Here is a 14,975-nt window from a genome sequence, read left to right as displayed (position 1 = left end):
CATGGCTAAAGAGGAGACAGATCACAGAGGGAAATGTAGTCTCTTATACATCATATTTAATTGACGTAGACTCCCACATGCCCCCTCATTGCCTCAGGGTCGCCCTGCAAGCAGCCTCCTGCCTCAGTTTCATCTTTGATGGGCTTCTTCAGTAATGCACGCAACAGATCAGTTTCGCAGGCCCTTCAGCGAGGATTCTATTTATTTTACAAGAAACACAAACCAGAAAGAAAACATAAAGCAAGTCCCAGATTTCTCTGCTGGAGCCTGCTTGCTCCATTCTGGTCTATCTTAGCACCAGCACACACACAAACACACTGTCCTCTCTACAGCTTCCTGCTGCCCTCTATAGAGGAATCAGCTGGTCCTTGCTCAGGTGTTCCTCGTGAGTAACCAGGGTTGTCTGGCCATCTATCCCTTAAGGGGCAACCCACCTTGTTCAGTCACATAATGTGAAGTGTATGAGGGAAGGGAAGTTAAATAGAGAAACAATGGTAAAGCCAAAAATCAATAACTTTTATAGGGATGTGCCAACACAATGCCTCAGGAAGTGAACTGGGATGATCTCTGATTTTTGCCATCCCAGCACAGTGATTTTAAATGCAGCAGTGAAAGAAACGTCCTTCTGCAGGTGACTAGAAGTTTCTGACCTAGTTTTTGCTGAAAGAAGCATAACTGTCATAGCATGGCTCTCCCATATGGTCAAGGACTGTGGCTTCACCAAATGCCAAGAGCTTCTGAAGCCCAAACCAAAATGATAAAATTACAGCATAAAGATAACCAGAGTCTCATATTCTGTCACCTTATTCACACATCTATAACCAAGTGGGTTAGCAGCTGCCACTTGTGGGTTTTGGTGCTAGCTGAAAGGCTTCTTAAAACACAACATTTGTTAGTATTTTACAGCAAGTGAACCACAGCAACACACTGAGTGGAGCATAAATACTAACTTAAATTAACAATAGCATGCTTATGGCCTTAGGCGACATGCTGTGCAGTCAACTAATAGATGATGGGATCATGGGGCAGATGAACGCCCATTCCTTTTGTAAATTCACTCTGATAAATAAGTGTAATGTCGTATAGATCATCATTTGCACCACAATCAGCTTCTTCAACAATTGTTTTAGCCCTGCTGTACCTCTTTAATATTGACCTTTAGACTGGCCCATCAGTCTGGCATTACAATATTCACTTCAAAAAGTGATCTGTGAAAGAGCGAATTAGTTGTAGTCAGACCCCTGGTGCAAATGAAAACTGGGATGGACAGTTAATGCTGACATTGCTGTATTTTGCTCTATGCCTATTTCTTTTTACAATGTTCATCTGGGTCTTAGGTAGCAGCAGTTAATTTGAGCTCACTATCCATTTTGCAATCATTGTCCTTAATTCTGTTCTCTAGTTTTCAGTTGCCGTCTCTGTCTCCCCTTACACTGATCCCTTATTTTTTCCTGTTACATCCAGAATAATCAAACACTTCCCCCAAACATCTTCCATCCCCTATAAGTCTATTTATTGTGACAGTCAGGTCCTTATCATGAGGAAAAGATGCAGATTGAGAGTGAGCTGAATTTTCACTTGGATTTTCAGCTCTCTGTTTGCATACTCTTGGCAACCTACAACTTTCACTGAGTAAAATATTTATAAACATATAAAAATGCATTTGCAAAAAAGTAAACTCTGTCTTTTTGCAAGATGTACAAAATGCATTGGTTTTCCGTCACATGTTAGAGGCTGGACTTATTTGTGAAGCTGTGTACTGTAAAGTACTCCTCATCTACCCCTGGAGGCACAAGCTCAAAGAGCGAATTCACCTCCAGAGGATATGCAGTTTTCAGCCACAAGAGGACTCTGATCTTCTCATTAGGACAGGCAGTCTCATGCCTCTAGGAAGAGCTGAAGCTGTGAAGGAGAAATAGGTGGGACACAGGCAAAAATACAGGAGTTTAAAAATATCTTTTTTTGTCTTTGTTACCTCAGCAGCACACACCAGGAAGTGGAGTGGGTTTCATCATGGTGTGGGAGGAAGGCATCTTATTTCCATACACAATGGACAGTTTCTGCCTTTGAGTATATCCTTCAATCACTTTCCCCCAAGGAAATTATATGAGATCAGGAGATCTAGTGGGAGTGAGGAAACAAGACAAGCATGGGTACTATTGTGTTGTGTGAGAGGGTAGATTTAGTGAGTTTCTGGCAGTTGTTCTTCCACTGTTTAAGGGGAAAAGGTTCTTCCACTACCTGAAAAGGAGAGTTGGGTCATATTTTAAGTTGGGTTTATTTCCAAAGCTGTTAGGGGTTCAGGCCCAGGCAGTTTGGAATATTCATGGTACTTGCTATATGGTTCCATCCAGCTGGAATCCCACTTCTTTAAAAGAGCGCGCCCGCACACACACACACACACACACTCTCTCTCTCTCTCTCTCTCTCTCTCTCTCTCTTTTCCAGTAGTTTTAAAATTAAGATTAACACACTATTTCTAGAAGACTAACAGGACCAGATGCAATAAGCATCATAGTCAGTATCCAAAGGCAGGCCATGCCCCTGACCAGTGTGTTACCCATAGTTCTTAAATCTGTTTAGCTGATTTAGGCTATGTCTACACTACAGACATACAGCTGTATGGTCTCCTGTGTAGCCACTCTATGCTGGCAGGAGAGAGCTCTCCCACCAGCATAATTAAATATCTCCAAACAACAAGCAGTAGCTAAGTCAGCGAGAGACACTCACTTTTGTCGGTGAAACTTATTCTTGGTCAGGGGTGTGAAAAAACACACAAGTTTTGCTGACAAAAGTGCTAGTGTAGGCAAAGCCTCACATACACATTGATTTTAATAAATGCTTAAAGAAACGTAGGACTTGTCTTCATGGATAGTTAGTGCACAGCAAGCTGGGGTGTGAAAGTACAGTGTACTAGCGCCTGTCACATAAAAAAGGTATGTGTCTACACACCAATGAAACACCGCAGCTGACCCGTGTCAACTGACTCAGGCTTGGGCTCTGGGGTTGTTTAATTACTATGTAGATGCTCTGACTCCAGCCTGGGCCTGAACATCTGCACAGCAATTAAACAGCTGTGCAGCCTGAGCCCTGCATGCCTGAGTCAGCTGACCCAGGCCAGCTGCATATATTTAATTACTATGTAGACAAACCCTTAATGCCTGTGTGGAGCTTGTTACATTGCACTAAAAGGTAACGTGCCTTGAAACTGCTAAAATTTTAGTACACGGTAATGTCCTCACAGCCACATAGTGTGCTGTATAACTAGCCACATAGACAAGCCCTTTGTGTGTAAAACAAATTGCAGGTTTTTTGCTAAATCCTGTCCTTCCTTTTGGAACTCTAAGATTATTCTGTACAGTTGAAATTGCATTTAGATACTCAGAAATGAACTTATTAGAAATACCTGGATGCATGGATTAGAAAGAAAGAGAGTTCAAGGATATGAAACCAGAAGTTCATATTGACGTATCCTTTTCTGGCCCAAAATAGGGTGTCTAAAACTGCCTCCCAACAAGAATAGGACAAACTTTGCAATAAAGTTTGTGTTACAAGAAAGACTGACCCCAATTCTCATATATAATACTTCTTCAAGAAATGGGAAAAAAACAAATACTAACAGCTGTTCTGAGTGACTAAAGATGAACATGTATATAATAGCGAATCCCATCCCTTCTGTACATTACAGGGTTAATATGTACTTAGGCCCTTAAGGAAGAGTAGCAAATAACTATGAAAGGTGTCTCAAACGGTCATGAAGTCTTTGTTTTAGATTGCACTGCTCTATATTGGGGCTAAATTTTCCACATGTAGAAAGTGCCATTCAAATTTTTTTCAATTGTCTTATTTACAGAGATTATTTTAAAATAGTTATTGAAAAGTTCTGATGTGTCGCTTTTTAATATGGTCAAATTTTAAGCTCATTCATGTCGGGACTGAATTTTTAGAACTGATCGTTTAGGATAATAAAATCAAGTTTGTACAGAAACTTATATCGAGGTAGAGGTGTATTTCACAGATGAGCCTGTAATCAAATGTTTTATATTGACAGAATGGTTATACACCACTACACATAGCTGCCAAGAAAAACCAGATGGATATAGCGACTACATTGCTTGAATATGGTGCTGATGCTAACGCTATTACCAGACAGGGTATTGCCCCTGTACATCTTGCATCCCAGGAAGGCCATGTGGACATGGTGTCATTGCTTCTTACTAGAAATGCTAATGTGAATCTTAGCAACAAGGTAAGTTTGCATTTATTTATTTATTTTTGCACTCAGGAAAAAAATATGGTAACTAATAAGAAAAGGGTCTAGCAAGTGAATTTTGAATCATCTGATTCTATGAGATTTGAAATTTAGAAGCTTTGACAAGTTAAACCACTCTAAGTACCTTCTTTGATAATGTTACCAGCTCAGTGGATGGGGGGAACTGTATATGTGATACATCTTGGTTTTAGTAAGGCTTTTGACACAGTCCCACATGACATTTTCAGAAGCAAACTAGGGAAATATAGTCTAGACGAAATTGCTGTAAGGTGGGTACAAAACTGGTTGACAGACAGTACTCAAAGAGTAGTTATCAATGGTTACCTGTCAAACTGCGGGGATGTATCTAATGGGGTTCAGCATGGGTCTGTCCTGGGTCTTGTATTATTCAATATTTTCATTAGTGACTTAAATAACAGAGTGGAGAGTATGCTTATGAAATTTGCGGATGGGAGGGATTTTGAGGACAGAACAAAACAAATTCAAAACTTGAATTTGATAAACTGGAGGATTGGGCTGTCATCAACAAAATGACATTCAGTAAAGACATGTGCAAAGTACTACACTTAGGAAGAAAAAAATCATATGCACAACTACAAAATGGGGAATAACTGGTAGGTGGTTTATAGTGGGTCACACATTGAATATGAGTCAACAATGTGGTGCAGTTGCAAAAAAGGCTAATATAATTTTGGGGTGTATTAGCAGGAGTGTCATATATAAGACATAAGAGGTAATTGTCCCACTCTACTCAGCTCTGGTGAGGCCTCAGCTGGAGTACTGTGTCCAGTTTTGGGCTCCACTCTTTAGGAATTGTGTGGACTAAGTGGAGAGTCTAGAAGAGAGCAACAAAAATGACAAAATGTTTAGAAAACCCAACCTTAAGAGGAAAGATTAAAAAAAACTGGGTGTATTTGGTCTTGAGAAAGGAAGATTGAGGGGGGAACTGATAACTGTCTTCAAATATATAAAGGGCTGTTATAAAGAGGATGGTGAGCAATTGTTCTCCATGTGCACTGAAGGCAGGACAAGGAGCAATTGGCTTAATGTGTTGCAAGAGACATTTGGATTAGATAAAAGCAGCAAAGAATCCTGTGGCACCTTATAGACTAACAGATGTTTTGGAGCATGAGCTTTCGTGTGTGAATACCCACTTCCTCAGATGCATGTAATGGAAATATCCAGGGGCAGGTATATATATGAGTGCTAGCTTGCTTGCACCCATATACCTGCCCCTGGATATTTCCATTACATGCATCTGAGGAAGTGGGTATTCACACACGAAAGCTCATGCTCCAAAACGTCTGTTAGTCTATAAGGTGCCACAGGATTCTTTGCTGCTTTTACAGATCCAGACTAACACGGCTACCCTCTGATACTTGGATTAGATATTAGGAAAAACTTTGTAACTATAAGGATGGCTAAGCAGTGGAATAGGTTACCAAGGTAGATTGTGGAATCCCCATCATTGGGGGTTTTGAAGAATAAGTTGGACAAGCACTTGTCATGGGTGGTCTAAATTGACTTGATCCTGCCTCAGCGCAGCAGGCTGGACTATATGACTCGAGGTCCCTTCCAGCCCTACATTTCTATGATTCTATGTAAAGCACACAGGTGTTTGAATTTGTCATAATTTCTTCTGGTTGAAAACAGAACATAGTAACGGCCATATTAGATCAGACCAATTGTCCATTTTTCTGGAATTCTATCTTTGACATTCTTCAGTACCAGATGCTTCGTATGAATATGTAAACCCTCCCCTTCTCCCTGTAACAGACAATTCTATTGTAACATGCCTATTGGGGAAGTTTCTTCTTAACTCTAGGCTATTCGTGGGCTTGGCTCCCGCCATTTTATTAGATCTATACATGTGCCTCCCATTAAGCAGTGGTAGCCCATAACTTTGTAAAGAAAAGCTGATTTTTATGGGCTATCAGCAGTATGGTTGTCTGAGATTTTGTTCTTAATGTAAGTGATTCCACTTCCTGGGGCATTCCATTATAGCACTGTGACTTTCCACATGCTTTCTCTTGGGAATTGGAAAGGAAGTGAACTGATTTTCTGATTATACATCTGCCAAAGGGTTTACAGGCTGTTAAGTCTGCTCAGTGATAGTGTCTACAGTAAATGTGCATCCCTAATTCCCTAGATGACCTCATCTCCATCAGTGTAATTGTACAGTGTGGTTTCTGTATGAATTTATCTGACAAAATTAGGAAGGTGAGAGTGAGAAATCTCTCACAAAAATCGTTCCTTGCTCTCGGCAGGTGGAATGGCTCAGTGTCCTCTGAGTCTCTGGGTGTGCTTCATATGACACTTGGAAGCCTATGCTTCATTTCTCCTATTCTAACCTTCAAACTATTCATGGTCCTTCATTAGCATTATGGCTATCCCTAAATGCAGATGCTGGCTTTTATGTGGTGACACAGTGTACCTCAAAATAACACCTTGTACCCTCATATTCACCACTTGTATATGGTTTTGATATATTTTGTGCAAAGTATGCCTTGTGAAGTATCATTTGAAAAGTCATAATCTGTTACATATTACTGTCCTGTTAACATGTGTAAAATATGGAGTTAAGAGATTTTGCTGCATGTTTGTTACTGAAACATGTGAGTCTTGGGAATATCCACATACTAGCTCCTTAGAAATAACAAGAACTATAAACAAAGAACTGTCACCTCAAGCTGCACATATACAGAAGGTGCAAGCAAGAATTTGCAATTCATATGAAGGACTGAGTGCAGAGCACATAGGCAGTGGGGCTGCCTGACCCCATGACACAGCAAGAACTTTTCAAATAAAAAGGGTCAAGATATAAAAAGGGGGAATAAAGGCCCCTGGCCACCTCTCTTCCCCCACCTGTTCTGAAGGCACCAATATTGTTTGGAAGACAGAAACATCATTGAACTAGGGGGAGGGATCCTAACTGGAAAACTTTCCAGTTAGCACAGACTTTTGGGTAAGAGAAACATAACTGCTTCACATTTGACGTAGCTTGGTAAAGTTTAGGAATTAGACTGCAATTTTATCATTTTATTTCTTTTTGTAACCTATTCTGACCTTTTATGCCTATACCAGTTATAATCAGTGAAAATCTGTCTCTGTAGTTAATAAACTTATTTTGATGTTTTATCTAAGCCAGTGTGTTTTTGGCTAAAGGGCTTGGGGAATCTACTCAGGTTAACAAGGGCTGGTGCATATTCATTTTCTTTGCTAAAATGATAGAATTTATGAGCTTGTATTACTTAATAAGTTACTGAGCAGTTCAAAACAGTACATGTCTGGGTAGCAAGACTGGGACTGGGGATATGCAGGTGTTGCCCTTCATGTAATTCAAGAGTGGCTGGGCATAGCATTCTGGTATTTGTCTGGGCGGAGTGGCAGTTCACACAGCAAAGCAGGGCCTAGTGCACACGAGGCTGGAGAGTTAAGGGGGCACAACGATCCACCAGTTCAGGTTGTACTTTGGGGCATGTCACATTGGCGCAGCGAGCAGGGTGAAATGCACAGCTTGTTGTACTGAGTGAGATTTGCACTTCATATACTGGTGTAGTGATTTTAAGTGAGACTTTAAGTGTAGTGGCTGAATACAATCAAGAAAAGATGACACATCTGTTATTTTCTGTTTTGATTATTTCGGGTAAGGGAAATAAGAGCAGAAAAAGCATAAAGATTAGAGAGCGAAGCAGTTACAAAGTTAGAGCTGTACCGATTGCAGGTAGCAGAAAAAGAGAGAGAACAGAGAACCTTCGAACTAAAGCAACTGGAGGTGGAAGCTCGTCAATGAGCCCTGAAAGAGAAGGAAATAACAGCTGCCACAGAACAGCACATCAGTGTGCCTTGGAACTGAAACAAGAAGAAGCCTACTTACACATTCATTTTCATATATAAGAGAACACTGTAAATAGCAGGATTTAAATCTGAGTGAGTGAGTGTTGCTCCTAGAAAACTGGCAGGAATGTAAACAATTGTTTGATGTTTTTTAATCTCATTCATATCAGGGGAGTGAAATAGCCAGGAGAAAATAACCTTGAGCTTTTGTGTTAAAATCCCGTAGTATAATATTGCTCCATATTTAATATTACGTAAAATAATGTTCCTTGTATAATTGCTGTACCTTGTATAGGAAACATTAGCTTGCTGTGTAGTTGATGCTTTTAAATTGTAGTGTCTTGTAACTGAACACATTTAAACAGTAAACAGATATACAGTTGTACTGATCTCAATGAGGTTGCAGCTTGTAAATGAGGGCAGAATTTTTCTAAGTGTTATTGAGGAAAGAATTTGGCTCATAATGTTAATATGACTCCTCTGCAAAGTGATCATTTGTTGCCCCTAATTTTACAGAGTGGACTGACACCACTTCACCTGGCTGCTCAAGAGGACAAAGTAAATGTGGCAGAGGTTCTTGTTAATCAAGGGGCTGTTGTTGATGCACCGACAAAGGTAAGATTAATCAACACTAGCTAATGTGTAAATATACCTGAAGAAAAAATAGAGAAAATATATTAAACCCACCTAATGGAGGTGTTTAAAGTCTGTAAGTCTAATTCACCATTACAATGCTCCTGGTTTGTACCAGTGTAACTGCAGTGGGTATCTATGGATTTACATTGGTGTGAAACTGAAGTAACAGTGGTGAATCAACCCCTGTGAATAACCAGTTAGAAAATATACTTATGAACACATACGATCATATATTCAATGTTATTCAACTTTCCTTTACATAGAAAGAACAGTCTGTGAGCAGTGTGTTTATTTTTGCAATTTTGTCTGATGTTTGGATCAGTTTTGATTTAGTTCCATTATATTGTGTGTTGTCTGAAGAAAGCAGCCATCCAGTAGGATTGGACTGCATTCTTCATTTAAGCAAAGTCGCATGAACGCCAGAGCTTCCACTATCTTGTTTTTCACCGTGTAATGCAGTCTCTTAGCACCCATTAGTGTTCTTTGGTGTACGTACTCACTCCTCTATCCAACCGGCATTTGAAAAAAATCACAAAATGGTTCTTTAAAGTGTCTTAAGTATCATTGTAAAAGGACTCTTTCAGAAGAGCTGTGTTTCAAGCAACATAAACAAAGCAAAAACAAATTAGGCCCTCCCAATTATTAGAAATGTTGTGTCCCTTATTATGAGTTCTTGTAAAGAGTAATAGACAGTCACCAATGAAATCGAAATATTCCGCTTATCCTGAGCTAAACACTGAATAATGTAAACTTCCATAAACTATTCTCTGAGTGTTACCAACACTGGGCTGCTGTAGGATGACCATGTGTCTCCTCCCCACTCTGCGCCCAGCTCAGGGCACCTAGGCTCACTCTCCCCCACCATGTTACATGCGCATGGGGGTGGGGAGCTCTGTCCTCCTGCTGCACTGGCTCCTCCACAACATGTTTGGCCAGCCTCCCTTGCAGCCAGTCCTGGGCGGAGAGCAGGACAGAGCCAGCTACCTGGGGACGAGCCTGGCTGGGAAGGGGTGGCAGCAGCAGCCCACTCCCTGCCCAGGTTTGGCTTCTAGGGACAGAGGCTGACTCCAAGCATGCTGTGTGGTGGGGGGAGAGGTGGGAGGAGGGCTCTGGCTCACTCGGCCACTGTCCCTGGAAGCTGAGCCTGGGTGGGAGGCAGCCCGATGCTGCAGTCAGGTGTTCTCCAAGCAGCTGCTGCACTGTACCAGGCAGCGTACCAGCAGGGCTGGAAGAGGCTCTGACCCTGGCCCTGGCTCCACCCCTTCTGCTCCCTATCTGGGCAGCTGCTGGGGGGGGCACTTGACCCTGCATACCCCCCAACATATCTCTACAAAATGATGTACTCCAGGTGTGTGCAGGAGCCAGATGGAATCAGCCTGTGAGCACAGCCAGTCCTGGGGCATGCAATGCATGTATTGCATACATGGACAACATGCCACTGTCTGTAAGATATTCTGCCCAGACATGACCACCACTAGAATGGGGGCACCGTCTAAGTAAGTAATGTATGTATTCTAATATTAATTAATTTTTACAAGAAATATTTATCCATCATGATTTCATGACTCACTCAGTCTTCAGACCAGAATTCCGTTCCTCAAATCCCCCAAAGTTGATTTCAAACCTGCTTATCCAGTCAGCTATATACACCTGATGCCACAACAGAGCATCAGTATGCCATCATCTCCAAATTCTATTGATACATTCTTTGGGGGAGGGGAGGAACCAAACCATTATTTCCTGTAACGTATGGGGCATATAGGCGGGTCCTATATATGATAGTGAAGCAACTGATTATAAGTCATGGCAAAGGGAAAAGTTTTTTCAGGCCTGATTCTCCACTGTGTTACTTCAATCTTATGCTATGGTAACTCCACTGATTTCAGTACAGTAGTTAGTCTGATGTTAAACTGGAGTAATCCCATTGAAATCAGTGAAGTTATTCCATCTTTATATTTGTGCAACACAGTGATAAATCAGGTCCACAGTCTGCAGCCACTGCTTCACAGGTGAAACTCTATTCAATTATCCATGAGATGCCCAGCAGCAGCTTCGCTTTCCCTGGTCATTCACTGCAGATCCCTCAAGGCTCTCACTTTTGTCCTCTTGGAGATGGATCTCATTGGTATGGAATCTTTCTGTAACCTGAAGTAGCTCAGTAACATTGTAGGACCTGCTGTCTTCACTTAATTAAAAGCAATGTCTAAACTGCACGCTAACCCCTAAACCGTACCTATTAATGTCTGCATTCCCCCACCCCAGAGTCCTACAAATAGGAAGTAATCTAAGTAATGCACAGTCAGTGGGATCCCTGTCTGCCAGTTCAATGGTCACTCCAGGAAAGACCTAAAATTCTTAACTGCAGCACTGAAAATGAACCTGGTCAGTAGATAAAATTATCCAAAGGGAAAGAAAACTTAGTATCACATTTACTTATCCAAAGATTTAATCATGTTTTCTGTAACAGGTCCACAGCATGTTCAAAGGACTAGTAAATCATTGAACATTCATCCAGATTAATAACTGTGTTCACTGGTAGTGAATAGGTCTTTGTTACATATGCCCTTCTGGGAGACCATACCTCAGTGATAGAGAAATCCTCAGGTGTGGCCTGGGGCAGGAACTCAATGTTCAATAGCCAAGAGAAGTCCCAGTGCACTGCATTTTATCTTTCTGCATTTTTATCCATGTATCTAAGCAGAACAGTCATTTTTGGAGTAGCATTTCATACACAAGGCTAATTTAAATTATTAATGCTGAGGCCCAATTATCCATAATGAGGAGCATCTTGGACTGCTTAGCCTTCCTTCTACCCAGGACCGGCGCTAGTGTTTTTAGCACCCTAGGTGCACGGCCATTTCGCTACCCCACACGCTGGTCCCGCGGCTCCGGTGGACCTGCCACAGGCATTCCTGCGGAGGGTCTGCTGGTCCGCGGCTTTGGTGGAGCTGCCGCAGGCATGCCTGCAGGAGGTCCACCAGAGCCGCAGGAGCAGCGGACCGTCCGCAGGAATGCCTGCGGCAGGTCCACTGGAGCCGCGGGACCAGGGGACCCACCTGCCCCCCCGCCCCCCGGCAAAATGCCGCCCCCCAATAACCCTGGCGCCCTAGGCGATTGCCTAGGCCGCCTAAATGGAAGCGCCAGGCCTGCTTCTACCATGTTAAGCCTTACTCTCCACTGCATGGGACCATTTGCCCCTTAGGGAGAACATTTCCACCTATTTTTCTTCCAGCATTTGATCTGAGCTGAATGAGTCAAGTGTGTGTGACACAATTTCTTAATTGTTACATAAAACGGACATGGAGGCCAGATTGCCAGGCTCTGGATAGCAGGCCAGACTCTGGTCATCTGAGGACACCACTCTGCCAAAAACCACTTGCTGCAGCCACTGTTGTAGGAAGATATGTGAGAATCTGTATCCTCTATTTTATCATGGACTGCAGTTTTCGGAGAAACCCTGATGATCTGAGTTTATAATGCAAGACCTGACAAACTGTTTGCTGCAGTAGGAAACACCCTCGCCCTTCCCCCTTCTGTAATAACTACCTGGCCCTTTCTCTTCATATTCTATCCAGGTAGTAACTGGGGTATTGACTCATAAAACAGAGTGATACTATTATCATCACTCAACTGCAGTCTCCATAGCAGGAGAAAGAATACTTAATATTTTATCAATATCATTTAACTTCATGTGTAGCCACAGTTGAGCTATCATTTTCCAGCTCAGAAATATTATCATCTTTAATCATCATTTATAAAGCTCTGTAAGCCAAAATAGTACTTTACAAACGTATATTGCTTGATGCTGCAATCTTTATTCTTGTGAGTACTTCCTACCTATATACCTGTGCACTTGGATCACTGGGACTGCTCAAATAAGTGAGGAATACTCAGAGGACTACAAAGGAAGGGAAGATTGGGCTGAGACACATTTTCTGCTTCAAAGGAATAGTAAGGAAGAATAGTTTTGCCACTGCAGGACTTGCTGAGTGAAATTTTCTGGCATTTGTTATGTGTCAGAATAATTGATTGTAGTCTGGTCTGACCTAAAATCTATGATCTATGAACAGTCTGAGAAGTACTATCAGACCTAAATATCGTATGCAGTTCAACTATAAGTCTCAGGGCTTTTTTCTCCTAGGACTTTTTAATTGTATTTTGGAGGAAAATAGGAAAAGGAAAAATAGCCACTAGTTTTGCAGGCTGCATGTTGACAGTGTTCTGGGGTTCATCTTCTGGTTCTGCAGCAACAGTTAGCTAAACACATGCTAATCCCAGAGCTCTGATGACTTCACTCAAGGATGCTGGTGAATAAACAAAAGCTGATTTGGCACAACAAAGAGATAGCAATGTTAGTGGAAGCTGGCTTTTTCTGTTTTTTAAGCATAGCTATGTTTACTCAAGCTCCACTGGACAGATGGGGGGAAAGTATTTACTTAAGTTCCCATAGAATCTCTATGGATAGCAATTCCATGCTTGAATAATAACAATATACTACCAACAGTATAGCAGTATCAGTATACTACCAACCACCTGACCGGGGTGGTGATGGTGATTATGAAATGCTCCAGGAGATTATAGCGACTCTAAAAATAGAAAACTCAATAATAATAATGGGGGATTTCAACTATCTCCATATTGACTGGGTACATATCACTTCAGGAGGAGATGCAGAGAGAAATTTTCTAGACACCATTAATGACTGCTTCTTGGAACAACTAGTCCTAGAACCCACAAGGGGAGAGGCAATTCTTGATTTAATCCTAAGTGGAGCACAGGATCTAGTCCAAGAAATAAATATAGCTGAACCACTTGGTAATAGCGACTATAATGTAATTAAATTTAACATCCTTGTGGGATGGAAAATACCAAAGAGACCCACCACAGTAGCATTTAACTTCAGAAAGCGGAACTACATAGAAATGAGGAAGCTAGTTAAATGGAAATTAAAAGATAGAGTCACAAGAGTGAAATGCATCCAGTGTGCATGGAAACTTTTATAAAACACCATAATAGAGGCTCAAATTAAATGTATGCTCTAAATAAATAAAAATAGTAATGACCAAAAAAGTTTCACCATGACTAAACAGAGTAAAAGAAGTGGCTAGAGGCAAAAAGGCATCCTTTCAAAATTGGAAATCAGATCCTACTGAGGAAAATAGAAAGAAGTATAAACTCTGGCAAGTCAAGTATAGAAGTATAATTAGGAAGGCCAAAAAAGAAATTGAAGAGTAAAGACACAGAAACTAACAGCAACATTTTTTAAAAGATTAAACATTAGATACAGGAAGCCTGCCAAATAATCAGTGGGGCCACTGGATGATTGAGGTGCTAAAGGGGCACTCAAGGAAGACAAGGCCATTTGCGGAGAAGCTATATTAATTCCTTGCATTGGTCTTCACTGCAGAGGGTGTGAGGGAGATTCCCACACCTGAGCTAGTCTTTTTAGGTGACAAATCTGAGGAACTGTCCCAGATTTAGATGACAGTAGAGGAGGTTTTGGAACAAATTGATAAACAGTAACAAGTCACCAAAAACAGGTGATATTCACCCAAGAATTCTGAAGGAATTCAAATATGACATTGCAGAACTACTAACTGTAGTATGTAGTCTTTCATTTAAATAAGCTTCTGTACCAGATAACTGGAGGATAGCTAATGTGATGCCAGTTTTTAAGAGAGGTTCCAGAAATGATCCTGGCAATTACAGGCCAGTAAGCCTAACTTCAGTACCAGGCAAATTGGTTGAAACAATAATAAAGAACAGAATTATCAGACATATAAATGAACATGATTAGTTGGTGAAGAGTCAACACAGCTTTTGTAAAGGGAAATTGTGCCTCACCAATCTACTAGAATTCTTTGAGAGAGGTCAACAAATGTGGACAAGGCTCATCCGGTGGGTATAATGTACTTGGACTTTCAGAAAGCCTTTGACAAGGTCCCTCAGCAAATGCTCTTAAGCAAAGTAAGCAGTCATGGGATAAGAGGGAAGGTCCTCTCATGGATCAGTAACTCATTATAAGATAGGAAACAAAGGGTAGTAATAAATGGTAGTTTTCAGAATGGTGAGAGGTAAATAGCGATGTCCCCCAAGAATCTCTACTGGGGACCAGTGCAGTTGAACATATTCATAAATGATCTAGAAAAACAGGTAAATTTTGCAGGTGATACAAAATTACTCAAGATAGTTAATTCCAAAGTAGACTGTGAAGAGTTACAAAGAGATC

At 41.2% G+C, this 14,975-nt stretch overlaps 1 protein-coding gene across 16 annotated transcripts in view; it reads left to right on the top strand.

The window, feature by feature from the left end:
* Positions 1-14,975, top strand: part of ANK3 (ankyrin 3) — a 437,823-nt gene that overhangs the window by 303,103 nt on the left and 119,745 nt on the right. For all 16 annotated transcript variants that reach the window (XM_050958262.1, XM_050958273.1, XM_050958270.1 and 13 more), the window contains 2 exons: positions 4,052-4,249; positions 8,627-8,725. In XM_050958262.1, coding sequence (XP_050814219.1) covers positions 4,052-4,249; positions 8,627-8,725 — 297 coding nt within the window. The remainder of the gene's footprint in view (positions 1-4,051; positions 4,250-8,626; positions 8,726-14,975) is intronic.

This window comes from Gopherus flavomarginatus, chromosome 6 (assembly GCF_025201925.1).
Source record: "Gopherus flavomarginatus isolate rGopFla2 chromosome 6, rGopFla2.mat.asm, whole genome shotgun sequence".
NCBI classification, from domain to species: Eukaryota; Metazoa; Chordata; order Testudines; family Testudinidae; genus Gopherus; species Gopherus flavomarginatus.
The sequence above is the reverse complement of the archived record's forward strand: the minus strand, read 5'-3'. Positions and strand labels throughout refer to the sequence as shown.